This window comes from Eumetopias jubatus, unplaced genomic scaffold (assembly GCF_037043125.1).
Source record: "Eumetopias jubatus isolate StellerSeaLion01/CBP00866 unplaced genomic scaffold, mEumJub1_p1.0 scaffold_5, whole genome shotgun sequence".
Lineage (NCBI taxonomy): Eukaryota > Metazoa > Chordata > Mammalia > Carnivora > Otariidae > Eumetopias > Eumetopias jubatus.
The window spans coordinates 76,491,847-76,517,401 of record NW_028274811.1 but is presented as its reverse complement, the minus strand read 5'-3'; the positions used below and the strand labels follow the sequence as shown (position 1 = coordinate 76,517,401).

At 33.1% G+C, this 25,555-nt stretch overlaps 1 protein-coding gene across 2 annotated transcripts in view; it reads left to right on the top strand.

Moving 5' to 3' along the window:
- The window catches only part of CHD1 (chromodomain helicase DNA binding protein 1), a 71,029-nt gene extending 45,842 nt beyond the window's left edge, over positions 1 to 25,187 (top strand). Inside the window, exons 21-37 of one of the 2 annotated variants that reach the window (XM_028093037.2) lie at positions 341 to 437; positions 556 to 651; positions 2,589 to 2,765; positions 5,419 to 5,579; positions 6,899 to 6,940; positions 8,027 to 8,157; positions 8,866 to 9,004; positions 9,231 to 9,381; positions 10,515 to 10,637; positions 11,458 to 11,586; positions 12,261 to 12,524; positions 12,881 to 13,021; positions 17,507 to 17,685; positions 20,076 to 20,172; positions 21,110 to 21,161; positions 21,668 to 21,878; positions 23,622 to 25,187. In XM_028093037.2, the coding sequence (XP_027948838.1) occupies positions 341 to 437; positions 556 to 651; positions 2,589 to 2,765; positions 5,419 to 5,579; positions 6,899 to 6,940; positions 8,027 to 8,157; positions 8,866 to 9,004; positions 9,231 to 9,381; positions 10,515 to 10,637; positions 11,458 to 11,586; positions 12,261 to 12,524; positions 12,881 to 13,021; positions 17,507 to 17,685; positions 20,076 to 20,172; positions 21,110 to 21,161; positions 21,668 to 21,878; positions 23,622 to 23,967 (2,536 nt within the window). In that variant the 3' untranslated portion in view covers positions 23,968 to 25,187. The remainder of the gene's footprint in view (positions 1 to 340; positions 438 to 555; positions 652 to 2,588; positions 2,766 to 5,418; positions 5,580 to 6,898; positions 6,941 to 8,026; positions 8,158 to 8,865; positions 9,005 to 9,230; positions 9,382 to 10,514; positions 10,638 to 11,457; positions 11,587 to 12,260; positions 12,525 to 12,880; positions 13,022 to 17,506; positions 17,686 to 20,075; positions 20,173 to 21,109; positions 21,162 to 21,667; positions 21,879 to 23,621) is intronic. The other variant, XM_028093036.2, reaches the window with a different exon arrangement.
- The last annotated feature ends 368 nt before the right edge of the window (positions 25,188 to 25,555 follow it).

Sequence of the window (25,555 nt, the reverse complement as noted above, 5' to 3'; positions counted from 1 at the left end):
CTCATTTTCCTGAAATCTTGCATGCTATAAGCAGATCTTTGAGGTACCATATTTAGTTTTGTAATTATTTAAAGCACTGGAGTAATTTTTAGTCAAAAGCATACATTCAGCACTGATTTTACCACTCAAGTTTTATAAATCTTGGGAGAAATTCCTTTAACTTCCAGGTTTCAAGTTCTTAACTTTTAAAATAAGTGCACTTATAATACGTAACATGTCTGTCATATAAATTATATAAAGTTGACTATGTCAATAATGAATAAAAGTGCAATGTAAATATTGTTAACTGTTAGTATTAAGCATTTTTATTTGTTTTATTTATTTGTTTTTCTTGATTTAGTTCTACTCCTTTCAATAAAGAAGAATTATCAGCCATTTTAAAGTTTGGCGCTGAGGAACTTTTTAAGGAACCTGAAGGAGAAGAACAAGAGCCCCAGGTAAAAAAAAAAAAAAAAACTTGCCTCAAAATGTGCCATTTCCTTAAACTTATAAGTATAAGGTGTATCTACTTCAAAATATGTTAAAATATACTTAAAGATTTCTTTCTAATTATAGGAAATGGATATAGATGAAATCTTGAAGAGGGCTGAAACTCATGAAAACGAACCAGGCCCTTTAACTGTAGGAGATGAATTGCTTTCCCAGTTCAAGGTAGATTTTTCTTTTTAATTTTTCTTTCAAATTATCTAAATTGAGAGGGAGTGATTATTTTTTGTCATTTTGCATTTTATTAATCTCTTTAAGCACAATCAACATAATTTCTCAGTATTTTTGGCTTAAAATTTGCTATGGTGTATGAAAATTTTTCTCCCTTATTCTGACAAACCAGTAGCAACTTCTTTTGAAAAGGACCAAATCATTTATGAATAGGTACATACAGTGGAATGAGGAGGGCTGTTATTCTAAATAGCATCTAAAAAAGTGCTTGGCAAATAGCACATCCTCAAATATTTGGGTAAATAGTGAACATGATCTCTAATGGAGATTTCTGTGACAAAAGGCTTTTAGCCTTCTATTTGTTGGAGCAGTTTTTGACATTAAGTTAAGCATTATCACACCTGAGAAAACTCAAGTTAATCAGTCCATGTAAGCAGTGAGCTCCTATTAGTACCTATAAATACCCCTGGTTTGGTGAGGGTTAGGTTGCAAGGAGTCCTAAAGCAGTGTAAGTCAGCCAGCCTCATAGAGTAAGTTGTATGCCAGTTGTTTAGTGTAAAGAAGCAGGTTCCTCTATAGCCATTTTCATGAACTGAGGGTTTTAAGGAGAGCAGTTCAGTTTGTGTCATTTGTTCGTTCAACAAATACTTATTGAGCATCTGTGGTGTGCCATGCACAGGGACACAGCAGTGAATAAAAACGTTTGTAATTTTAATGAATCACTCTGGCCGCATTGTGGAGGATATACTGTAATGGAGCAAGAATTAAAAGCAGGGAGATAAGTTAGAGGTCTATTTCTTTAATCTTGAGGAGAAGTTAAGGTTTCTGGAACCTGTACTTAATCTGGGTATGGTCTGATTAACTCTACGTTGTTACACTATTTGGTTTTAATTTGACTAATTGGCAGTTTGAAAAAATGTCACTGATCAGCTGAGTAAAGTAAATACAGATTACTTTTATAACAGTGAGTTAATTCTCCTAAACTGTTAGCTTTAGGGCTTTCATCACAGTTAAATAATAGACACAGGGTGTCTGAGTGGCACAGTCGGTTAAGCATCTGATCTTGGTTTCCATTTAGGTCGTGATTTCATGGGTCCTGGGATCGAGGCCCATGTAGGCCTCCACACTCAGCGGGGAGTCTGCTTGAAGATTCTATTCTCTGCCCCCTCCATGCATGCATGTGTGCATTCTCTCGCTCTCAAATAAATAAATCTTTAAAATAAATAAAGACATGAGAGAATGAACACTATTTGCAGTGTCATTTCTTAACACAGGATAAGCACAAGTTTTTTTCACCCACTTTTTCTAAGTTTTAATGTGCCACTATTGGCAGTTAGGTTTAACGAATCCCTTCCATGTACCAGAGTCTTCATAGTTCCTTAAATGTATTCTCTTACTTAATCTTCACAAAATTTAGTGAGCTCTTTCTATCCCTTTTGTTTAAGATGAAGAAAGTAGGAACCTAAGAAAGGTTATCTCTGGACCCAGAGTTCTTTGTGTCTTGTCAGTAGCTTTTTTGTTACTTTTTATGATTATAAAAAAAATATTGGTTTATTCTACAGAACTTTGTAGTTAATGGACTGGTGTGGTATTTTCAGCGGAAGATGATTTAGCATGTTACTATAAATTATTTTTTGGTCTGTCAACTAATTTTGTTGAGCAGCAGGACAAAAGAGAATCATTCTTAGAAGTTTTTTGGTTTATTCTACTTTGACCTAATAAAAAATAATAAATAATAAAGAAGTAATAAAGAACTGAGAGAGTTTAGCAGTCATTTTTGGTTTAATCCATAGTCCTTTTCATTATCCTGAGGATATTTAAGTTTTATTGCCTTATTCTGGTATGTCACGTCCTCTCCCCTAAAATGCAAAATGTAATTTAAGGATGAGTTTTTCTTTAATGCTTATTCTGTTAAAATTCTTGAATTTAAGGTTGCCAACTTTTCAAATATGGATGAGGATGACATTGAGTTGGAACCAGAAAGAAATTCAAAGAATTGGGAAGAAATAATTCCAGAAGATCAAAGAAGACGATTAGAAGAGGAAGAAAGACAAAAGGAACTTGAAGAAATTTATATGCTTCCAAGAATGAGAAACTGTGCAAAACAGGTGACTTTTTAATTTAAAAGATTATTGTTGTAAGGGTATTCATACCTGAACTGATCTGGTTTTGTTTATAAAGCATACTGGTCCATTGTTTTCTTTTGTAGTGTTTTCAACTGATTTAATAATTCTTGCCTCATAAAATAAGTTGGAAAGTGTTCACCCCTCCTTTCCTTTTATGAAGAGTTTGTATAGAATTGGTATTCTTCATTAAATGTTTGGCACTATTTGTCAGGGAAACCATCTAGGCTTGGAGTTTTCTTTGTTAGAAACAATTTCTTTTATAAATATAGAACTACTCAGAATATTTCTTTCTTGAGTGAGTTTGGTAGTTTCTTTCAAGGAATTTGTCCATTTTATCTAAGTTGTTGAATTTATGGGCATAAAGTTATTCATAAAATCCCCCCAAAATCATCCCTGGTTTCATTTATTTTTCTGTTTCAGATTCATTGATTTCTGCTCTTTATTACTCTTTGGGTTTGCTTTAATTTGCTCTACTTTTTTTAGTGTCTTAAGATGTATTCTTAAGGGCGCCTGGGTGGCTCAGTTGGTTAAGCGACTGCCTTCGGCTCAGGTCATGATCGTGGAGTCCCGGGATGGAGTCCCGCATCGGGCTCCCTGCTCAGAGGGGAGTCTGCTTCTCCCTCTGACCCTCTTTCCTCTCGTGCTCTCTATCTCTCATTCTCTCTCTCTCAAATAAATAAATAAAATCTTTTAAAAAAAAAGATGTATTCTTAAGACAATTTAATCAAGACGTTCCTTTTATAATATTATTAGCGTTTAATGCTACAAGTTTCCCTCTAAGCACTGCCTTTTTTGAATCTTGTAAATTTTGATACCTGTTGTGTTTTCATTTTCATTCATTTCAGAGTATTTTCTAATTTGCCTTATGGACATACTCTTTGACCCGTAGGTATTTTTTTGTTGGTTTGTTTTTGTTGTTTTTTGTTGTTATGAAGTGTGTTAATTTCCAAATATTTGGGAGATATTCTGATTATTTTTGTTATTGATTTCCATTTTAATTCTGTCATCATCAGCATACCTTGTGTGATGTGAATTTTTAAAAATTTATTGCTGTTTATTTTATGACCCAAATGAGGAAAATAGGAGATTTTTAAATAATGGTAACAGGGCCATGCCAGGCTACATCAGATGCTGCTACGAAAGGAAAAAAACTTTAATACTAGATTTTTTGTTTGAATTAACTTCTATTTTTTAGAATATCGTGTTATATTTCTGAGCTTTTTTGGTGCCTCCTTAAACTTTGAGTCTGAGGCAAATGAGGGAATTGCTTAGTCATCTTTCTGCTCTCTTTCCCTCAGGGGTAGAGTGTTTTGTTTTCTTTTTCTTTTCCTGCAACAGTATTGTGTCTTCTGTCTTCTTCAGTGAGGTGCCCTCAGTGCAATAGAAAACTGCTCCCTTTCTCCAGGCCATCATCTGGAAGAAAGTTTTTTCTGATCTCCTGCCCAGTCTTACTCATGAGCACCTGTTGGGAGTTTTGCGGAGGAATATCTGAGAGGGAGTGCAGGTTCTGTTTTCCATGCCTTTCCTTTCCAGGACTCTCACAGTCACCCAAACAAAGCCTTTAGCAAATTTTAGCTAATTTCCTTTTGCCTGCTTTTATGTTATTTGATGACTACAACTCATGCTTTTCACAGGTGAGGCAGTATTCAGGTTCCATCTTTTCTTACAAACTCTGCTGTATTTTCTTATATTTTAGACTATTAGATTGCCTTGTGATTTTGACGTGTGTAAGAGAAGTTAGGATTTTGTAGATCAGATTTGTTGTTAGGATTGGGGCATCCTATCAATAGGCAGAAATGGAGCCAAATGATGTGTGTGTCTGAATGTGACCATGTATGTAGTTTCTTTTTAGTGTTTATTCCTGCCAACCCCATAATAATTTCCTTTTATAGTACGCGGGAAGCACAGCATTATATTACTACTTTTGAAAGAATGAGAGGAGGTTAGAATGAGTAAGAACTGAATACTGTCTTTGACTTTCAATTAGCTTTCAACATATTAGGGGTTCAGAAAATGCACGGTGACTTCCAGAAACTTACAGAAAATATGTTTTGTTGTTTCTGTTAAATAATGAGTGTTATAAATAAATATTGTTACCGTTGATGTTTTTTTAATTCTATGTTTATGCTATTTGATTAATTGCTTGTTAATAATTTTTCTCATTTTTACAAAAGGACAATTTTTGGGGCGCCTGGGTGGCTCAGTCGGTTAAGCGTGTGACTCTTAGTTTCTGCTCAGGTCATGATCTCGGGTTGTGAGATCCAGCATTGGGCCCCATGCTCAGCGGGGAAACTGCTGGAGATTCTCTTTCTCTCTCTCCCTCCCTCTCCTCCTCAGACGCGTGCATTCTCTCTCTCTGTAAATAAATCTTTAAAAAAAAAAATTTATTTTCTTTCTGATATATAAGAATGTTTCTAAAAATGTTAGGGCCGTTAATAACTCTTTGTCATTAACCTGCCATGTTTTTCTCTGTTTTGTTTGCTTTTTAATCTTATTTAGAAAATTTTTTGATAAACAGACAAGATCTGAATTTGTTAACTCTCTCAGTCTTTTCCTTCTTAATGTTTTCTTTGCACTTACAGTTAGAAGCCTTCTTTAGTCTAAAGTTGGATAAATTTTTGTTTTCCAATTCCAGATTAGTTTTAATGGAAGTGAAGGGAGGCGCAGTAGAAGTAGGAGATATTCCGGATCTGATAGTGACTCGATCTCAGAAAGGAAAAGGCCAAAGAAACGTGGAAGACCACGGACTATTCCTCGAGAGAATATCAAAGGATTTAGTGATGCAGAAATTCGGCGGTAAGATGACATAAGGCTATTTTACTTCAGCCTCCTTTTATTAGAAGGTGAAATTAAAATAGACAAATCCCACAATTTTCAGAGATTAAAATGAAAGTTTTAGAGAAGGCAAATATATGATAATTGTGTAGGGATTGAATGGTTTGCTTTTGGGTCTTCATTTATAGCTATGAAAAATAAAACTTGGTATGTGATCTCTGCATGTTATTTATTTATTGTTAGTCTACTTAGACTGCTAAATTTTTTTGGTTTTATTAAAAATATGGTTCAGAATAGTGGCCCTTTTGAAAATGAATGTATATTTTAGTACATTAGACTTATTTATTAAAATTTCTCCATTTATGACTCCCAACATTACTATTTTTATGTGGGAATACTGTAGTTTCATATTTTTCTAGTTTTTTTTAACACTGAGGAGATTTGCTTTTTGAAAGTAACAATGTTAAAAGCATTTCTGATATGTCCAAGTAGGAATTGAGGTAAGATAGTCACGTAGGATAAATTACAGTTTTCTTTCAAAATATGTTTGTTCTTTATACACATTCATATAAGGGGACTGGGATAACAGCCTACTTTTGTTTATGTAATATTTTTGCTTATGAAATTTGTAAAAAGGTTTGCTCACTGTTATATTTTGAGAGTCTGTTGTTTCTTTCAAGCCATTGTAGTAACTCTTTTCTTTTAATCATAGACCTGACCGATAAAGTTCTTCCTCATTCTTTCTACCAGAAAACTAATTATATTGTTAGATTTTATTAAGGGTATTTTTATGACCACCTGATTTGCTGGACTTTCTGTCTTTAGTTGAAGAACATTTCAACTTCTGCTTTTCCTGGATATTTTCCCTCATCCATCAACCACTTGGGTAGCTTTGTTCTTAAGTAAAATTTTTATTTTCCATTGTTGGTATTATGCCATACATCTGAAATAAAGCTATTATTCAGTAAACTTTTATCAGTACTTGGAATGTGAGGAGGTGTAGTATGGTTGACAATTCTGGACACACTTCCTGTGGTAGCCTTGAACTTGTCTTGTGAAAATAATAAAGTAATTTCTAAAATAAAATTTAGCTTCTATTGTTTTATTTATATTGGTTTCTAAACATCATCCTGGGTGTTAAAATATGTCTTGCTTGGTATATCTTAATGTTTTAACATTTTTGTCTTTAGCATAGTTTATTCATTTGTGTTAGTATGGTAACAGTGCCTTGAATTAATTTTTGTACTAACAACTGTTTTCTTTATTTCTATGTATTTATAAATCTATTTTTTAATGAATAGTGAAACCCACACTTAAACCAAACAATTATTTTCTGTTAGGTTTATCAAGAGTTACAAGAAATTTGGTGGCCCTCTGGAAAGGTAAATATGTTTGTCATTCTCATAGAATTACAGAATGTGTGTTTACATGCTGTCAACTTTATTTATATACACTACTATTGGGTTTAGCTACTTTGTTAAATTTGCTTTAAAAATCATTTATAGCATTAGTCTGTAGAAAGCAAATTTCAGATTTTTTAAAAGGTTTTCATATTCTTAATTCTCTCTAGGCTCTAAAATTTTATCTACAAATGAAGTTTTCTATAAAATACGTATGTCTGTAAAATACTCAACATTTTATAATTGTACTTTTCAAATGCTTTTATCCCATCTTTTTCATCCCAAACTTATAAATAGCAGATTTATCCTTTAGAGAAGGTGAGTTGCTAGCTTAGTCTTTTAACTTAAAGACCAGTTCTCTTTTCCCTTAGTAGGGAAATTTTCTTAAGTTTCCCTAATTATGGTTCCTTTTTATATGAACTATTAAAATTCAGAGTATCAGGACAGTCATATGTGTGTGTTTTAAGTTAGTGGTTAATTTCAGTACATGTTGGTGATTTGAATATTCTTTTGTCCTTTGTTGTGGCAAGCCCAATGTCTGAACATACAGTGGCAAAGACTCAGATTGGCTCAGTTCTACTTTTTCTCTCCAAAACTCCCTCTTAAAGATACTCTGTTTTATTTTGAATATTTAGAGTTACTATACTGTATTTATCAAAAAAAAAATCCACATGTAACTGGACCTGTCCAGTTCAAGCCTGTGTTGTTCAAGGGTCATCTATATTACAATGCTTAACCACTTTAAAATTTAAGATTTGATCGGTTATGAAAAGCTTTTACAGAATTGTTACATAATCTTTAAGTTGGAAGCATACCATTTTTTTCTATAGTGAATTAATTGGTTAACTTTATTATTCTTAGATATATAAATGAATTGTTTCCCTGCCAAATTTTTTAAACATTTTTTGAACTCCTTTTTTATGTATCTTGTGCCAGTTATGTGAACTAGACTTTGTAGGGCATGTAGAGTGACTTGTAGAGCTTGAGACAGGGTGAAACTTATTCTCTCTTAAATGGCACCACTTTATTCTGCATATTTACCTGAAAATTGTATTATTTCATTAACAGATTAGATGCAATTGCTCGGGATGCTGAATTAGTTGATAAGTCAGAGACAGACCTCAGACGACTAGGAGAATTGGTGCATAATGGTTGCATTAAAGCTTTAAAGGATAATTCTTCAGGAACAGAACGAACAGGTAATATTAAAGTGAGAGTGATATAAAGAGAGGTAAATGGAAGTTTCACATAATGCTTTTACTGAGTTAAGAGGTTATTATTATCATAGCCACCTATTCATTACTCTTTAAAGACGCTTTCGAAAACAAAGCAGGACCATTCCTGGGTAATAGGAAATGGGTAACAGAATTGTATTCTTGAAAGCAATAGAGTATGTCTAACTGTCTGGTGTATTCGAGCTAGTTGGTAATATCAGAAGTTACTGTATTTTTAGTATAGATGGCTGGGAAAAGATAGTGTACATATGTGATACTGGCTTTGGGCATAGTTACTTCATTATGCTTATTTTGTAATTTACCTAAATGAAAATATGTAGTTGAGATTTAGTAATAAGGTATACTGAAAAAAATCATGCTAGGCCACTTATTTAGAAGGTGACAGTATTAATAGATGTATCTTGTGCAATTGATAAAAATTATGGAAATGCTTTCTATGAAATGCTTTCTTTGAATCCACGTCGGCTATATTATAATCTCTGTAGTATGTACAGAAAAATCTTGTAGTGAAATTTAAGGTTTGCCAGCAAGTGCCACCCCCCAATAATAGAAACAAGTAGTACTTATAAATATAGCTAAATAAGTGATGCTTATTAATATAAGTAATAGCATATCTTTGTATTTTGTAGAATTGTATATTTCATATTTTTTTATGTCTTGAAAAAAATTAAGGTGGTAGACTTGGAAAAGTGAAGGGTCCAACATTCCGAATATCAGGTGTACAGGTGAATGCCAAGCTTGTCATCTCCCATGAAGAAGAATTAATACCATTGCACAAATCCATTCCTTCAGATCCAGAAGAAAGAAAACAGTGAGTTGCTTACTTTATCCATTGTAAATTATTTGTTGTTATTCAATAATTTGGGTATGTATGTTATAAAAATGTCTTTTATGTCATTGGTTAGTTTGAATGGAATGTTTTTAAAAATAAAATAAGGCATAGTATTTTGAAGTTCCGATAACTTAAATATATTCTTCAAAATTAATTTTTAGTATGGCAGTTAAAAACTTGACCATGGTTATTAACTTTGATATAGGTATACTATCCCATGCCACACAAAGGCAGCTCATTTTGATATAGACTGGGGCAAAGAAGATGATTCCAATTTGTTAATTGGTATCTACGAATACGGATATGGAAGCTGGGAAATGATTAAGATGGATCCTGACCTCAGTTTAACACACAAGGTACTTAAATATTTCTTGTGTCCGTTGACTACTGATGTTGAATTAGATTTTTGCTTTTTAAATTATGTTAGAAATAAACTTGATTGATAGGAAACCAAGGCTTTAACTAGCTGTATGACCTTGGCTTCTTGGTTTTCATGAAGGGGTTGAATTTAAATGATCTCTGAAATTTTGCTTTACCTCTGAAATTATATTTTTATTAAGGCATAGATGTATTTTTCTTTATATTACTAGACTTAAAATAAAATTCTCATTCTGTCATATTATTCAAGACAATGAATATTATTTATTATCAAACAATGTTTAGAGGTTTTGTGATTTGGTACTACCACAGCTAAAATCATTTCTTTGCCTAGACTGGAAAACACTGGAAGCATTGCCTTATTATCATTTATCTTTTTATATTTTACTTCTTCACAGTCACTTTTTTTTTTTTAAAGATTTCATTTATTTGTGAGAGAGAGAATGAGAGATAGCACGAGAGGAAAAGAGGGTTAGAGGGAGAAGCAGACTCCCTGCTGAGCAGGGAGCCCGATGTGGGACTCTATCCCAGGACTCCAGGATCATGACCTAAGCCGAAGGCAGTCGCTTAACCAACTGAGCCACCCAGGCGCCCTTCACAGTCATTTTGATATTGGTGTTTTGTCATTTGCTACCTCTGAAGCCAAACTTGAATAGCTTAAATTCCTATTGTAAAAATTTCTTCAGAGTACATGCTTTGGGTCACCTAAATAGCTGATACATTGTACTTGAGGAATATTTGTATACTTTATATATACTGTTATTCAGAGAGGAAAGAAATCTAAAAATCCTGTAATGTTTAATAACACTGGATGCTAAATACACTTTATTTGAAAGAAATTTTTAACCTCACACTTTGTATTATTATTTTGAATGGAAGGATTTTTTTTTTCATATATTTATTTAGAACTCATTCCCAGGCAAATGAAATCTTTGCAGTGGTGTAGTATAAAAAAATGTATTTTGCATTCTTAGTTGTTTATTCCTACAAATTTTAACAGTTGTAACTTGCAAGTAAATTATATGTATTTCTTTAAATGAGTAAGCTTTTTTTATAGGCAATAAATTTCTCATTTATTAAAGACAACCTGAAAAAATTAATTTCTTTTCAGATTCTTCCTGATGATCCTGATAAAAAACCACAAGCAAAGCAGTTGCAGACACGTGCAGACTACCTCATCAAATTACTTAGTAGAGATCTTGCAAAAAGAGAAGCTCAGAGACTTTCTGGTGCAGTAAGTTAAAATTTAGATGTTTAAAGAGCAATTTATTTTTCAGTAAGATAAATTTAGTTTACTAATAGCCCTACACATTTGAGGCTAATACGACCTTATAACTGTATTTTTCTGTAATTTGGTAACTTTAATTGCATATTGTGATATTTTGCCTTAAGTTATCTCTGCATTCCTGTTAAAACTGGTTAAGTCCTATCTTTCGGAAGTGGGATCCTGTTTTGTTTTTTTTTTCTCTAGTGTTTAGATAGGTACTGGGGGCAACTTGTTTAGAGTGGTATACTTTTTAAGGGGTCAAGCCTCTATTACTGTTTCATTTGGTGTTACTGGAGAGCTGAAGGTACAGCATAAAGATCCCTGAGCTTATTTTTTGGGGAGGGGCCAAAAAAGTAGGAAGAATACACTGAAGAAGAGGTGATTAGAAACTAACAGCCTTTAACCATTTGCATTATAACCACAATGTCAGTAACTATGTACCAATAAAAATATTTCTAATGCTATCTCTGGTAGGATCAAATTTAGTTTAAGATAATAGTAATTTAGGAAGGTGAAAAACCTTCCTTCTGTTTCTTTCAACGTCCACTTTTCTCTAATCCTTTTTGAAAGGAATAATTAGTTATAGTTAGTATCTGTTATTCATAATATGTACTTGATTCATTAAGTTATATCACTTTTGTTGACTTTCCAAGATTGGTGTAGCTTACTACCATTAGACTAAGGATTGGGTAGGAATTGTTCTTTTAGCTTTTCAGATTTAGTATTTAAGAAATTTTTTTTCGACTGAATCTGTGGAGTTGGTTAGAATAAAAATAATTATTTTTAGGGAGGGTCAAAGAGGAGGAAAGCAAGAACTAAGAAGAATAAAGCAATGAAGTCTATAAAAGTGAAAGAAGAAATAAAGAGTGATTCTTCACCCCTGCCTTCAGAGAAGTCCGATGAAGATGATGATAAGGTAAGAATGTGTTTTAGAAAAACAGACTTACATTAGAAAGGGACATAGCATGTTTTAGTATACTTGACATTTAAAATTTGAACTAAGACTTGAAATTTTACTTTTAGGTATTTTGAAGTTCCTTTTTTGTAGTTCATTACATAGTCTTATGTATGGAACAGAATTCTACTCATCTAATAGAATATCACTAAGAGGGGGCGCCTGGGTGGCTCAGTTGGTTAAGCGACTGCCTTCGGCTCAGGTCATGATCCTGGAGTCCTGGGATCGAGTCCCACATCGGGCTCCCTGCTCAGCAGGGGGTCTGCCTCTCCCTCTGACTCTCTTCCCTCTCATGCTCTCTGTCTCTCATTCTCTCTCTCACAAATAAATAAATAAAATCTTTAAAAAAAAAAAAGAATATCACTAAGAGGGATATAGAGCAAAGGTCCTTCCTTTTCAAACATTTGCCATTTAAATGAGGTTCTGTTTCCATTAATTTTATTTTGAATTTTGAATGGGACCGGCTTACTTTAGTTTTTATAGGAAGGTGAACATTGCATGTATCATTATTAATGGGATTCTAGATTATTTCTTTCTGAATCCACATACGTGCAATCCGTAGTCATGCAAAGAAAAGAAATTAGTCTTTTTCAAGATTTGGTTAGTAATACATTGGCCATACTTGCACTTTTCAGGATGAGATCACTTCTGTGAAACATCCAAATAAAAAAATTAAAACAGAAAGAGACAGTGAAGAAAGACCTGAGCCAGATGTTTTTATAAAGAAGGAATCAGAAGAAAAGAGGGAAGCAAAAGAAAAAGAGAATAAAAGAGAACTTAAGAGGGAGATAAAAGAAAAAGAGGATAAGAAAGATATAAAGGAAAAAGATTTTAAAGAGAAAAGAGAAAACAGAGTAAAAGAAGCTATACAGAAAGAAAAAGACATAAAGGAAGAAAAGGTATGCAAATCATAATGTAAAACTTAGAAAGTGACACAATCAGCATATTTACATTTTAGGAAAATAAATTGCCTGTCAGCCCAGATTAGCCTGAATAACTGAGTTCTTTAAAAATACATGTGGGTATCTAGAAAAGGAGAAAAATAGGTTTGAATCTTTTTTTTTTTTTTTTGAATGCTTTACGTATTAGGGTAACATTACAGAGTAGATTTATTTTTGGTTTCCCAGAAAGATAAAATAGAGTATGGAATGTGAACAAACTTTTGTAGAATAAAGAGATATTGTTTTCTGGAAGTGTTAATCATTTTACCTTTGTTTTTGTTGAATTTTTGTTCTTATTTTCTCTTTTTCTTTAGTTGAGCGAATCCAAGTCTGATAGCAAGGAAAGATCCAAGAAATCTTCAGTGTCAGATGCTCCAGTTCATATCACCGCAAGTGGTGAACCAGTTCCCATATCTGAAGAATCTGAAGAGCTAGATCAGAAGACATTCAGCATTGTAAGTAGTAGACTTGCTGGTTATTAGTAAGAATTCATAACATATTTTATGTTAATTGGCAGTTTTATCTTTTGGAGCTTTTTAATTTAGAAGTGTATTTGAATTGGGCAGTACTGCAGTTCAGATTGATAAAGGCAATAAATTTAAATTTTGAAAGTTATCTCAAATTTAGAATTAACTTGGAAAAACTTTTTAATAAATTAAAGACTTTAAGGAGAGGCATTTAGGGAATACTTGGAGCAAATTTTTTTCCCTTCAGCTTTAGAATTGTAAACTACTCTGTTTCTGAACCTTTTATCTTTGTAACATCACTTCTTACCTACAGTGAAGAACTAGCTTTTTTTCCCAATCTTTTATAGACCAGTATTCTTAGAAAGTACAATAAAAACAAATAGTGAAAATATTTTATTAGAAAAGTGAAAATAAGGAAAAAAATGCAAAATATAAGCCCCGTTATGTTACTAGATTCAGTAGACGTAAAATTGCACTGTCAAATTGATACAAAGGTTTCTAAAATTTCTGTACCTATTCCGCCTTGTGGACTAGTACAGGTTCATAGGCCACTTTAAGTAACACTGGTCTAAAAAATAACTCGTTTTACATGCTGTCATGCTTTTATGTTCATCAAAGTCAGGGAGGATCTATCTTGGCCTCTTTCCAAATGAGTTATTTACTGGATATAATCAGGAACCCAAAATAGTCTCAACTGAAATTAATTGTGATAAATATTTTGAGGAAAATTTTATAGTGATGTTGTAGCGTGGGAAAGCAGTTATGTGTAGCAATTGAATGTACTGGCTCTGGAGCCAGAGTGCTGCTGTTAGGAAAGCAGAAGAATTGATACATGGAAAGGTGTCAGCTAGTGCTTCGCTCAAAAAATTGGTAGTGGTTGGGGTGGATGTTGTTATTGAATATAGACATCCCAGCAGATTGATTGATAAAGGACTAAAAAGTCCAGATACAGAGCAAAATCAGGAAAGAGTAGTAATGTTACTAGAGAAAAAAGACTGAATGATATGAGACAGGTACAAATTATCCTTCAATAAGAGATATGTTATTATTGGTAGCACCTAAAGGGAAAATTTATAGTCTGATATAAATGTATCTTGTTTATATACAGTTACAGTGTGCACAAATACATGTAAATATATATTTGTATAAGATATTTCCTCTTTGGGGTGCCTGAGTGTCTCAGTTGGTTAAGCTTCCGACTCTTGATTTGGCTCGGGTCATGATCCCTCTTACACATGCAAGTACGCATGCTCTCTCTCTCTCTCTAAAAAGATAAAATCTTTAAAAAAAAAAAAATATTTCCTCTTTAGGATCTCTAAAATCTGCATCTTTTTGCTGTTTGGGTGTAGTCTTAAGTCAGTTTTATTGCTAATATTAAATGCTATACTTGAAAGATGGAAATTTTCACTTCTAAAATCATGTTTTTGTTTTACCTCTTACACCATTCTAGATGCCCAGGTTACCTTCTTGCCTCATTTCTTCTACTTTGTACCCTAACTAGAGAATGTTGATCAGTGAACCCATTTATACATTCCTGCTAATTCTGTGGCATGCCCTAATGTAGCTTCAAATATTTTTCATGCTCTTTAAGTGTAGTAGTTCCTTACCACAGTTTTTCTCTCCTCCTCACTTTTGGCTGTTTACATCCCTCCAGTCCCTAAGAATGTTGGGATAGTCAGAATAAGCTACTCTTGTTCCTGTCTTCCATCTTACTTGAACATATCTCTGGACTTTTCATCTTTTTATCCCTTCAGGTTTACATGCTGATTCCTTAGCATCTTTTTAAGGTTAACCTTTCTGTTTGTGACCTGGTTCTTAATCTAGCCTCTCTATCCATTTTCTGTTGATTTTTTTTAAAAAGCCTTTCTGTTGGGTGGGAATAAGGAGGTGGTGTTGTGCTTTTGCTTTTCTGAAGTGAAGACTGAACTCTTCTTTGAACTGCTTCCCTTACTGTGCCTGTTCATTACTGAAAGGTGAAATTGTACCTCTTGCCACCTTTCTTTGCCTAAATTTCCTCCTTAGCCTTCTGACTTGTTCATTTAACTGCTGAAATGGAAAACTTCCTTTGTACCCAGAGCACCGAGTTTCTTCTCCCTTAACTTTCATGATTGATCTTAAAATCGCTTGTATTACGGAAATGAAGAATGGAATAGTTTTAAACATGGACTCTGGAGCCAGACTTTCTGAGCTTGCATGATTAGGATTTTACTGCTATATAAATTTTATTTGGGACTAGCTCTGACTGTTAAACTCAACGGCCTTTTCTTGGTCTTCATTTTCCTTCCTTCACATCTTTGCCTAATTTGACACCTCTTGATTTTCTTTGTGTCTTAATGATTTATCTCCTAAATGTCATTTATAATTTAACAGTTAAGAAAGAGTACAACCTTTGAGGTCAGACCTGGGTTTGACAGATGTCATTTCACTCTGAGCTTCAGTTTCTTCGATAAAATAGTGTTGCATAGATCTACTACCAGAATCAAATGAGGTGCCTTTACACAACACATAGCTTCTGATACCTAATAGGTGCTTTATAAATATTTGTTATCATTGCTCCAATTCCCAGCTTCAGACCTTGGCCTTAACATAGACTTTAGTCATGAATTACTCTTTTTTTCTTTATCGCTATCAATGAGCAAATCATATTGGCTCTTCCATACTACTTGAAGCTACAGCCATCTCTGCCCTCGATTATTTCAATAGCTTCATAGCTGTTTTTCACTGCTCCCCACTCTTCTTGTTCTTACACCCTTTTTGTTCCTCGGTGCATACTCCACACAGCAACCAGAGTGATAATGACTGTTACAGAGAGGGTCGAGTCACCCCCTCTTATTTTTTTGCTTCAAATCCTTGAGTGGCTTTCCCTCACTCGGGATGAAAGATTCATGATAATAGGCTAAAAGATCCTGCACCTGGTTTATTATTCCCTTCATCTCTTGCTACTTCCCTCACTCAGTAGGTCCCAGCCATGCTGGCATTTATACTATGCCTTTGAACATACAAGTTTTAGAACATAGGTACTTGTTTGTTCCTCTGCTCAAAAGTGGCTTACTCCCTCATTTTCTCTAGATATATGCTCAAACATCACTCTTCTCTGAAGTCTTATGTGAAGGAGGAATCTTTCTCCTTTTTCTTGCTTTATTTTTCTTTATCACAGTTGTCACCATCCAACATGCTGCATCTTGTTTCTTTATTGGCTCTTTTCTCCTAGTAGAGTACAGGTTCCGCAAAGGCAAATCTCTTGTATTTACTGCTCTGTTTCCTGGGTCTGGGACAATGCTGAGAACATGGTATGCACTCAAATTATATACATTTTATGAATCATTTTCTAGCAGAATATAAACTACCAAAATCGAGCAAGAAGCAGGAAATGTAGAGAACAGATAGGAATAATGCTAAAAATTAGAAAGAAAAAGATTTCCCCTTTTTAAAAAAAGACATCAGGCCTGGCTGAGTTCTAATATTACTTAAATTATTCCTGACAGAAGATGGATAACTTCCAAGTGGTTTGGACAAATAGGTCAGTAAAACAGAATAAAATACTCAGAAATGATTTCATACATATAGACACTTAATAATGACTGGCCCTTCCACAGCAGTGATGTGAGGATTTCTTCTTTAAATAAATGGCGTTGGATCAGCTAAATATATTGTCTGTAGTTGATCATCCTTAACATTCCTGGGACTAACCCAACTTTGCTACTTGAGGATATAGTTATCGTTCATTTTAAATTTGTTTTGCATTTGGATACATAAATAAAATTTACATATAGTTTGCTTTTTTAGTAATCACTAGTTTGGGCTTAAGGTTATAGCGTTTATTGCACGTGTTGGACTTTAACTGAATCATACAGTTTTTGATACATCATCCTTTTATTGGCATGCCAGTGATATGTAGGCCAAGGAAAAGGTTGGCTCCTATCAAGCATGCCCAATTCCCTGACCAACCAAAATATTATAAGAGCAAAATTCATTAGCTACTTTCTTTTTCTTACTTTCCAAAGGTTTAGAAGAATAGACAGTTTATCCTTATAGCTATATTGGTTTTAATAGCTTTGCCAGCATATTTTATTTTATGAAGATCCTTATTTATTTATTTTTTTTTTACATTTTACTCTATATTAGAGTGAATCTAGGATACTAAGTTGTGTTCTGAGTTATATTATTTTTTAACATTCTGTGTTTAAGACTGCTTAATGATGTGTTACAGGGTATAAAATAACCATTTTTACAGAAGGTAAATAAACCCAAAGCTTTCACATACAGAAAGATTGAATTTAAATGATAATGGAAAAACTTACTTTCTGAAGAAAATCTGAGAGGAAAAACCCTGATATTTAAGAGCTGTGAGGCAAGCTTTAATGCTTTTTTAGCATCAAACTGTGCTGTGTTTACTCATATCGATATCATTTGAAGGAAGTAGATCTTTGTTGAATTCTTATTTTTAATACATGTTATTTTCCCATTTTAAAGTGTAAAGAAAGGATGAGGCCTGTCAAAGCAGCTTTGAAACAACTTGATAGGCCTGAAAAAGGCCTTTCAGAAAGAGAACAACTGGAGCATACTAGACAGTGTTTAATAAAAATTGGAGACCATATCACAGAATGTCTGAAAGAGTATACAAATCCTGAACAAATCAAGCAGTGGAGAAAGTAAGTGATGTACTTTTCAGGAAATGTTAAATTTGTAATTATGTAACCATCTATTTGTGTCTTATATTTCAATTTATTTTTCTTATTCTGAAGTTTAGGTAACAAAATTATGTTTAAAGAGGTAATCTGAGGGTGATTGTTTTCGTTTTTTTCCTTTAACTTTAAAGCTTTTATTTCTGAATGATTGCTTTAATTATACATCATGATAAACCACAGATGGCACCTCTTCCTTTAAATACAGTATAGTGAAGGGGTGCCTGGGGGGTTAAGCATCTGACTTCAGCTCAGGTCATGATCCCAGAATCCTGGGATTGAGCCCTGCATTGGGCTCCATGCTCAGTGGGGACTCTGCTTATCTCTCTCCCTGTGCCCCTCTACCTGCCTGTGCTCGCATGTGCTTTCTTTCTTTCTCTCTCTCAAATAATTACAGTCTTAAAAAAAAAAAAGGGGGGGAAGTGAAAACTGTTTCAATAAAATTCAGGTTGCATTTTATTTTTAGAAATTTCTAGTTTGCCGAATTTTTCTTAGTAATAACTTTAGAATTTGCAGTACCAAATAAATTTATTGTTACATAAATTTGCAATTCATCTTCCAGGTATAAGTATACAGCCTTGTAAAAATTAATATTCTCAGGCAGTGTAAAATGCAGATTTTTATTTTCCCCTTTCTTTTAGAAGCAGCAGCAACACAGTTGGTCTTAAAATTGTAAATCTGAGCTGCTATAATATTATACAAATCACTTAATGACTGCCAGACCCAGATCGGTGTTAAGTCAAGCTACTAGACAAGTTAGGAATACTACAGAATGACCATGACCCAGTCATATCAGTTTATTAGCCTGCTGATATCCTTGCTCTAGGCAGTGCAGCTACACATCAAAGCAAAAAACTGTATGATGATAATGACATATTTCTGAAGGACTGATGATTACACTGAAGATTCTGTCCTTGTCGCCTTTCTCCTTAAAATCAACCATGACCCATGTTAGAGAAGGAGACAGGAAGTTGATTATGATCACTAGGCTTTTGAAAACAAATGAAACTGAGCTATCATGTCTGAAGACATGCATGGACAATAATAATAGCCTGAAGTTAATGTGTTTATAATGCCATGGAATGGTTCCTGGAGTTGGCATCAGAAGACATGCTTGGTCCCCATCTTGGCTAATTATTGGCTTTGTGACCTTGAACAGTTACAGAATATCTCTGAGCCTATTAGTAATCATCCGCAAAATAACATCATCTGTACTTGATATCCTTTATAAACTATATATAAGGGACTGTATATTTTTCAGTTGAATGATAATGATAAGGTATAGTAGGAGGGGCACCTGGTGCCTCAGTATATTCAGTTAAGCATCTGACTCTGGATTTTGGCTCAGGTTGTGATCTCAGGGTCCTGGGATCAAGCCCTCTCCCTCTGCCCCTCCCCCTGCTCACTCTCTCTCTGTCTGAAATAAATAAATGAATCTTAAAAAAAAGGTGATAGGAAGGAGAGGAAATAATCCTAAAGTACTATATTGTCTGGCTTAATCTTTTATTTATAGCTGAAATACATATACTGGAGTTTTAATGCTTTCTTTAGATACTCTAAAACAGAATTCTATACATCTCAAGCTCTTTCAACTCATGATGTCCCTCAAACCACAGAACCATAGAACAGGGATACAATAAAGTTCAATTTTATATATATATATAGATTATCTATATGTATATAGATAATCTATATATATAGAGATAATATATATAGATTATATATATATATATATATTAGGCTTAAATGGAAATATAGCCACATTCTCTTTTTATATTCAAGATCCAAAGTTAAAGTTTCTCTGTTCATGGCTCCCATATAGTTGCTCTTTAACACATTCTTTAGGACCCTTCTTAAACAAGCTTAATCCACATTATCTGATTGTATCTTTAGTCAGACTACTAACATAGCTTGTTTCTTTTATACTAATATAAGTCATAATATAAGTCCCTTCCTGATTTGTAAGTTTACATTTTTTTTGGTTTCAAATTAGGATGGATTACTATTTTCACTCTAAAAGATTATAAAATAGGGGATTTGGGGAAGAGAAGTAAAACTTAATGTTTAGTTTCATTTTGGAGTCTTACCCATATGGGGGAACCTGGCTGGCTCCATCATTGGAGCATACAACTCTTGATCTTAGGGTTGTGAGTTCAGTATTGGGTGTAGAGATTACTTTAAAACAAAAAAAAAGATTGGAGTTTTAGTCATATAAAGTTTTTAAAAATACTAGAAATAATGTCCTTAGACTTAGTTCCATAGAAGGCTAAGATTGTGTGTTTCTATCTAGAGGTTAGGGGGTTCCATGAAAAATCTAAATATTTTCCGCCAGACTAATTTACCTGTTCTTCTTCTAGAAACCTGTGGATTTTTGTATCTAAGTTTACGGAGTTTGATGCAAGAAAATTACATAAATTATATAAACATGCTATTAAAAAACGGCAGGAATCTCAGGTAAATTAATGCATCATATTTTTCCCTTTATGTTACTAAAACTGAGACATACTTCCTTATAGAAGAATTCAATTAATAAATAGAAGGAATGAAGGAAATACAAAATCACTGTTAGAGCACAATAAAAGTTGTTACAGGTAGGATCTTCTGAAGGAAGCTAAAATTAGTGGGCATGAAAACAAGATAATGGCATAGACTAAGAGTATCTCCTCCAAGTTGTTTAATAACCACCTTAAACATTTGATCGTAGTTAACATCATAAACCCTCATTACATGCACTAAGAAAGGTACATCACTTTTATGGAATTCTTGGCAAAAATATGCATACCCTCAGTTTGGTCATGAGAAAAATATCAGACAAACCCCAATTGAAAGATATTCTACAGAATAACTGTTTAGTACTCTACGAAAGTGTCCAGGTCATCGAAGACAAGAAAAAAACTAAAAATCTTTCCTAGATTGGAGGAAACTAAGAAAACATGAAAACTCTGTGTTAATATGGAATACCAGATTGGATCCTGGAGCAGAAAAAAGGTTTTAGTGGGAAAATGCAAAATTTGAATAAAGTTTCTAGTTCAGTTCATAGTATTGTACCAGTGTTCATTACTCAGTTTTGATTATGCTGTGGTGTTATGTAAGATATTAACGTTAGGAGAAGCTGGGTAAAAGGCATATGGGAACTCTAGGTACTATTTTTGCAGCTTTTCTGTAAGTCTAAAAGTCTTTCAAAGTCAAATTTTTAAGAAAGTCATGGGACAAATAGTCTGTGCTTTAAAAAAATGTATCTGGAAGTGATACATGTATACATTCTAATATATGAGGACTTCTTTCAGCATCAGAATTTTCTTTTTAGGGTTTTTTTTTTTTTTCTTTTTCCTATTTTGTAAGGGTATTTGAAGCCACTTAAAAGATTCTTACCTATGTGCATTTATTTTAGCAAAATAATGACCAGAACAGCAACTTGAATGCTCAAGTGATTAGAAATCCAGGTAAGTGTTACTAATTGTTTTAGAGAGTAAATTTAAAAATTGTTTTCCTCTTTCAGGTTTGTTTTACATAATACATACCCACATTTCTATATTGAATCTCTTATCTTAAAGAGTAATTCTTTTTAGCTAATTAACCTTTCCATAAATCAACCTTTTGTCAGTTTCTAGAATTTATAGAATAATTGTTAAAGTGAATGTATTTTTTAAAAATATTTCGAATAATAATGTATTCTATTGGTGCAAGAGTCACAAAAGTATAGTCTGAGAAGAAAATGGGCCTTAAATTTTTCAGTTATATTTTTTCACATTTCTGAATTCAGTAACCCTTTTGTAGGCCTTACTATACTGCCTTTATAGACCATTTCTAAAGTCTTTAACTGTTGGGCAACTGATTTTGTTTTTCTGGAGTTGAAATAGGAGTTCTTATAACCTAGCAGCAAAGTTAATTTGGTTACCATGTTTTTGTTTTACATCATTAACAAAAGCTGTATTCTTTTCTCTAACAGATGTGGAAAGATTAAAAGAGAATACAAATCACGATGATAGCAGCAGGGACAGTTATTCATCTGACAGACACTTATCTCAATATCATGATCATCATAAAGACCGACATCAGGGAGATTCTTACAAAAAGAGTGACTCTAGGAAAAGACCCTATTCTTCTTTTAGCAATGGTAAAGATCATCGTGACTGGGATCATTACAAGCAGGAAAGCAGGTAAATTGGACAATTAGTTTTGAAATTTTGCTTATTCATGTCTTTTCTTTAATTTACAATAGTTTTAGTCAATTCAGTATTCAGGTAATCATAACAAATCTTAAGTGAAATAAAGGTGTTTGTTTACAAATAGAAAAACTGGTACATAGCACTTTTTGTTAATATTGAGAACTGAATTTCTGTAAATTTTTTTTAATTCTAAATTTAAGATCAACATGTGCAGTAAGAGATGAAAGTATAGGGAGTTCTATAATTAATAAGTCATAAGATTCATTTTTGTTGGTGTTAGAATATTGGCTCAAATATTCCTCAAAATACAATAATAGAGTAAAATAAAAGCTCAATCAAATATGACTGAAATTTGCGGGGGGGAGTTCTGTGTTCCATTTCATTAAAAAAAATAGGGGAAGAATTAACTCACCTGAAAATGCTTTACTGAGTTTAAACTTAATCACAGCAATCTGGGAAGTCTTGAAATCAGGAAGGTTTCTCTGTTTATTGTTATTTGAAGCCTTTAAGTAGTAAACAACCTAAATAATAACAACAAAATACATTTGGTAAAGGAATATTTTCATAAGTTAATGATAATTATGAAAAGCAAAAGAAAAAACAAGAATAAGTAAAAGATCAGAAATAAAGAAATTAGTAGATTTTCTTTGCATTTTAGTTGTGCTCACTACAATAATTCCTTCTGTAATAGAAGCACAGTCATTAAATACATCAATTATAGAATGTCTCTTCCAATTAGAAAAGGGCACATGAAATGAAAAGCTCTATTTGTAGTAGTAAATTTTTATAATTTCACAGGCTTATAGAACATAATTTATGTTTTTTATAACAATGACCTTTCCCCAACTAATGAAAATTCCCTTCCCGCAAATTAGTTCACAGACTGCATTTTAGAGGTTTTTATTTTTTTTCTGCCTTAGAGGTTCATAAAAGGCTCTGATTTCAAGGGTATTCTAGATCGTTATCTTAATCCTCACTTCCAGATAACTAAGATGCATTAGTACAGTTTTTGCATAGAATGAAACGTAGCAACCTTATTGAAAAATGGGCATGTGAGCTAAGTGAAATAACTCAGAGAAAGACAAATACCATATGATTTCACTTGTGTCTGGAATCTTAAAAAAAACAAAAACAATGAACAAACGACTCAGAAATAGAACAAACTGATGGTTGTCAGGAGGGAGGGGAATGGGGGGGATAAGTGAAATAGGTAAAGGGGATTAAGAGGTACAGACTTCCAGGTATAAAATAACTTGTGGGGATATAAAGTACAGTTAAGGAATAGTCAATATTGTAATAATTTTGGCGACCGTTGGTAACTACACTTAACCATGGTGGGCATTTCATAATGTGTTTAATTTCAAATCTCTGTGTTGTACATCTGAAACTAATGTGATATTGTACATCAATTACGCTTTAACTAAAAATAGAATTGTATTAAATAGTTAAAAAAATAATTAAAAAATAAAATAGGCATGCAAAATTAGATGCTGCCTGAGGTATTCTGTATGGTTCACTTTAGTTTTGTGAATTGAACGATTTTTCCAGAGAGGCATGCAGAGATAGGTCCAATAACTAAAGCTCACTTAGGAAGTTTTTGTAGTGAAACACAGAGCTTATATACAATTAAAAGGATGCCTTAAAGTATTTTTGTGTTTTATTTTTTAATAATTATTTTATTTGGAAACATTTAATTTGCATTATTAATTTAATTCCTAATTTGTCTTTTATTAGGTATTACAGTGATAGAGAGAAACACAGAAAACTGGATGATCACAGGAGTAGAGATCACAGGTCAAATTTGGAAGGAAGTTTAAAGGATAGATCTCATTCTGATCATCGTTCTCATTCAGATCATCGGTTACATTCAGACCATCGGGCAAGTTCTGAATATACACACCATAAATCTTCCAGGGATTATAGGTATCACTCAGATTGGCAAATGGACCACAGAGCTTCCAGTAGTGGCCCCAGATCACCACTAGATCAGAGATCTCCTTATGGCTCCAGATCTCCATTTGAACACTCAATTGAACACAAAAGTACACCTGAGCATACCTGGAGTAGTCGGAAAACATAACAAAAACTGATATTTTGTCTTTCTGGACTTTTCTTTTAGCCATATATCATAAACCAACACAGTAATTGCCTTACATGACTTGAAAGATATAAACAGATCTTCTATCAGTAGCAGTATTGTTACTTCTTTCCAGGATGCAAGGTCTATTATCCCAACAGAAGAGAAAATATTTTTATATTTAAGGATTATGCTGCACTGTACTACAAATACTGTAGTACTTTTTTTTTTTTTTTTCTTTTTTAAAGAAATGGAAAATGTTTACTATTACAGGGACCTCAACACTGCCCTTCCATATAGGCTGGATAAAACTGTTTTTAAGTCAGTGATTTTAGACTGACCTCCATTTAAATTATGTTTGTATATGAACTTTACTCTGACCTGTGATCATGTTTCAGGAAGGAATGAAAGAGAGTTCTTTTCTTAATAAAGAAAAAACACTCAAGGACTTTGTTCACTTTCCAAAGCTACTTGTTTACATTGTACACTGCGACCACCTTGCCGCTTTTCATCACAAGCTTGAATATTTAAATTCTGTACTTATATCTGTAAAATAGCCAGGAATTTCCTGTTTGTGAGCTATTATTATGCCTTTTTACACACACACACACACACACACACACACACACACACACACACAAATGGCTGTAAATTATTGTAAATGGATTAAATGAGCTTTCCTTACTTCCTTTCCCTTCTCAGGCTTTTTTTGACTGTTCCTTTCCCTACCAACTCAGGCCTTCTTATCATTTAAAAATATCAGTGTAATAACACTTTTTAATGATTTGTCTTGATGGAATCATTGTTTAGAATGTAAAAAATGGGGAAAGGGGCCACTTAATTCCATTAGTCCTCTTTTTATATTGACTATTTTATTAGATACATGTTATTTCTTTTTTTTCTTTTTTAGTAAATATTGTGTTTGTAGTAACAAAATGGTGAGATAATATGTAAAATCTAAACTGCATGCTCTGGAAACATTTTTTTCAGATGCATTTGGTTTAAAAGGGTAGGTGTATGAACACTTTTCAGAATCCAAAATGGCCAAAAGTTATTGTAAATCCATTTGTTTTCCCTTTTCATGTGGGCAATAATGTCAAATGTGCTATGCAGCCAGGTAACATTTTAGATAAACTTGATTGACTTTTAATATAAACTGTTACAATGCACACTGATTGTATATAAAAACCTTATATATGACAAATTAAATTTAAGAAAAAGGATATGTGGGCTCCTGTAATTTTCTGCTGCATTCTTATTCCCTCAAGCACTTAACTTTTTTTTTTTTTTTTTTAAGTAGTAACGTTTAGCTACCAGGAAAAAGGTATTTTGGTAAGCAGTTAACTATTGTTAATGTGTGGCACTACAGCTAAATCTATTTTGAAGATTATATGAATCTGTGAAGTAAAATTTAGATCGTAGAAATCTTTGTTGGACTCTTGTTGGTTTCCTGCAGATTTTATTTTAGAAAGCCTTATATTTATTCACAGATTTTTATTTTGTTATATTCAGTGGGAATTTTTGAATCATGTAGCATACATTCTTGGATGTGTGCTGTGCTGTAGCAAATTTGAATCTTAACCTTGACAAA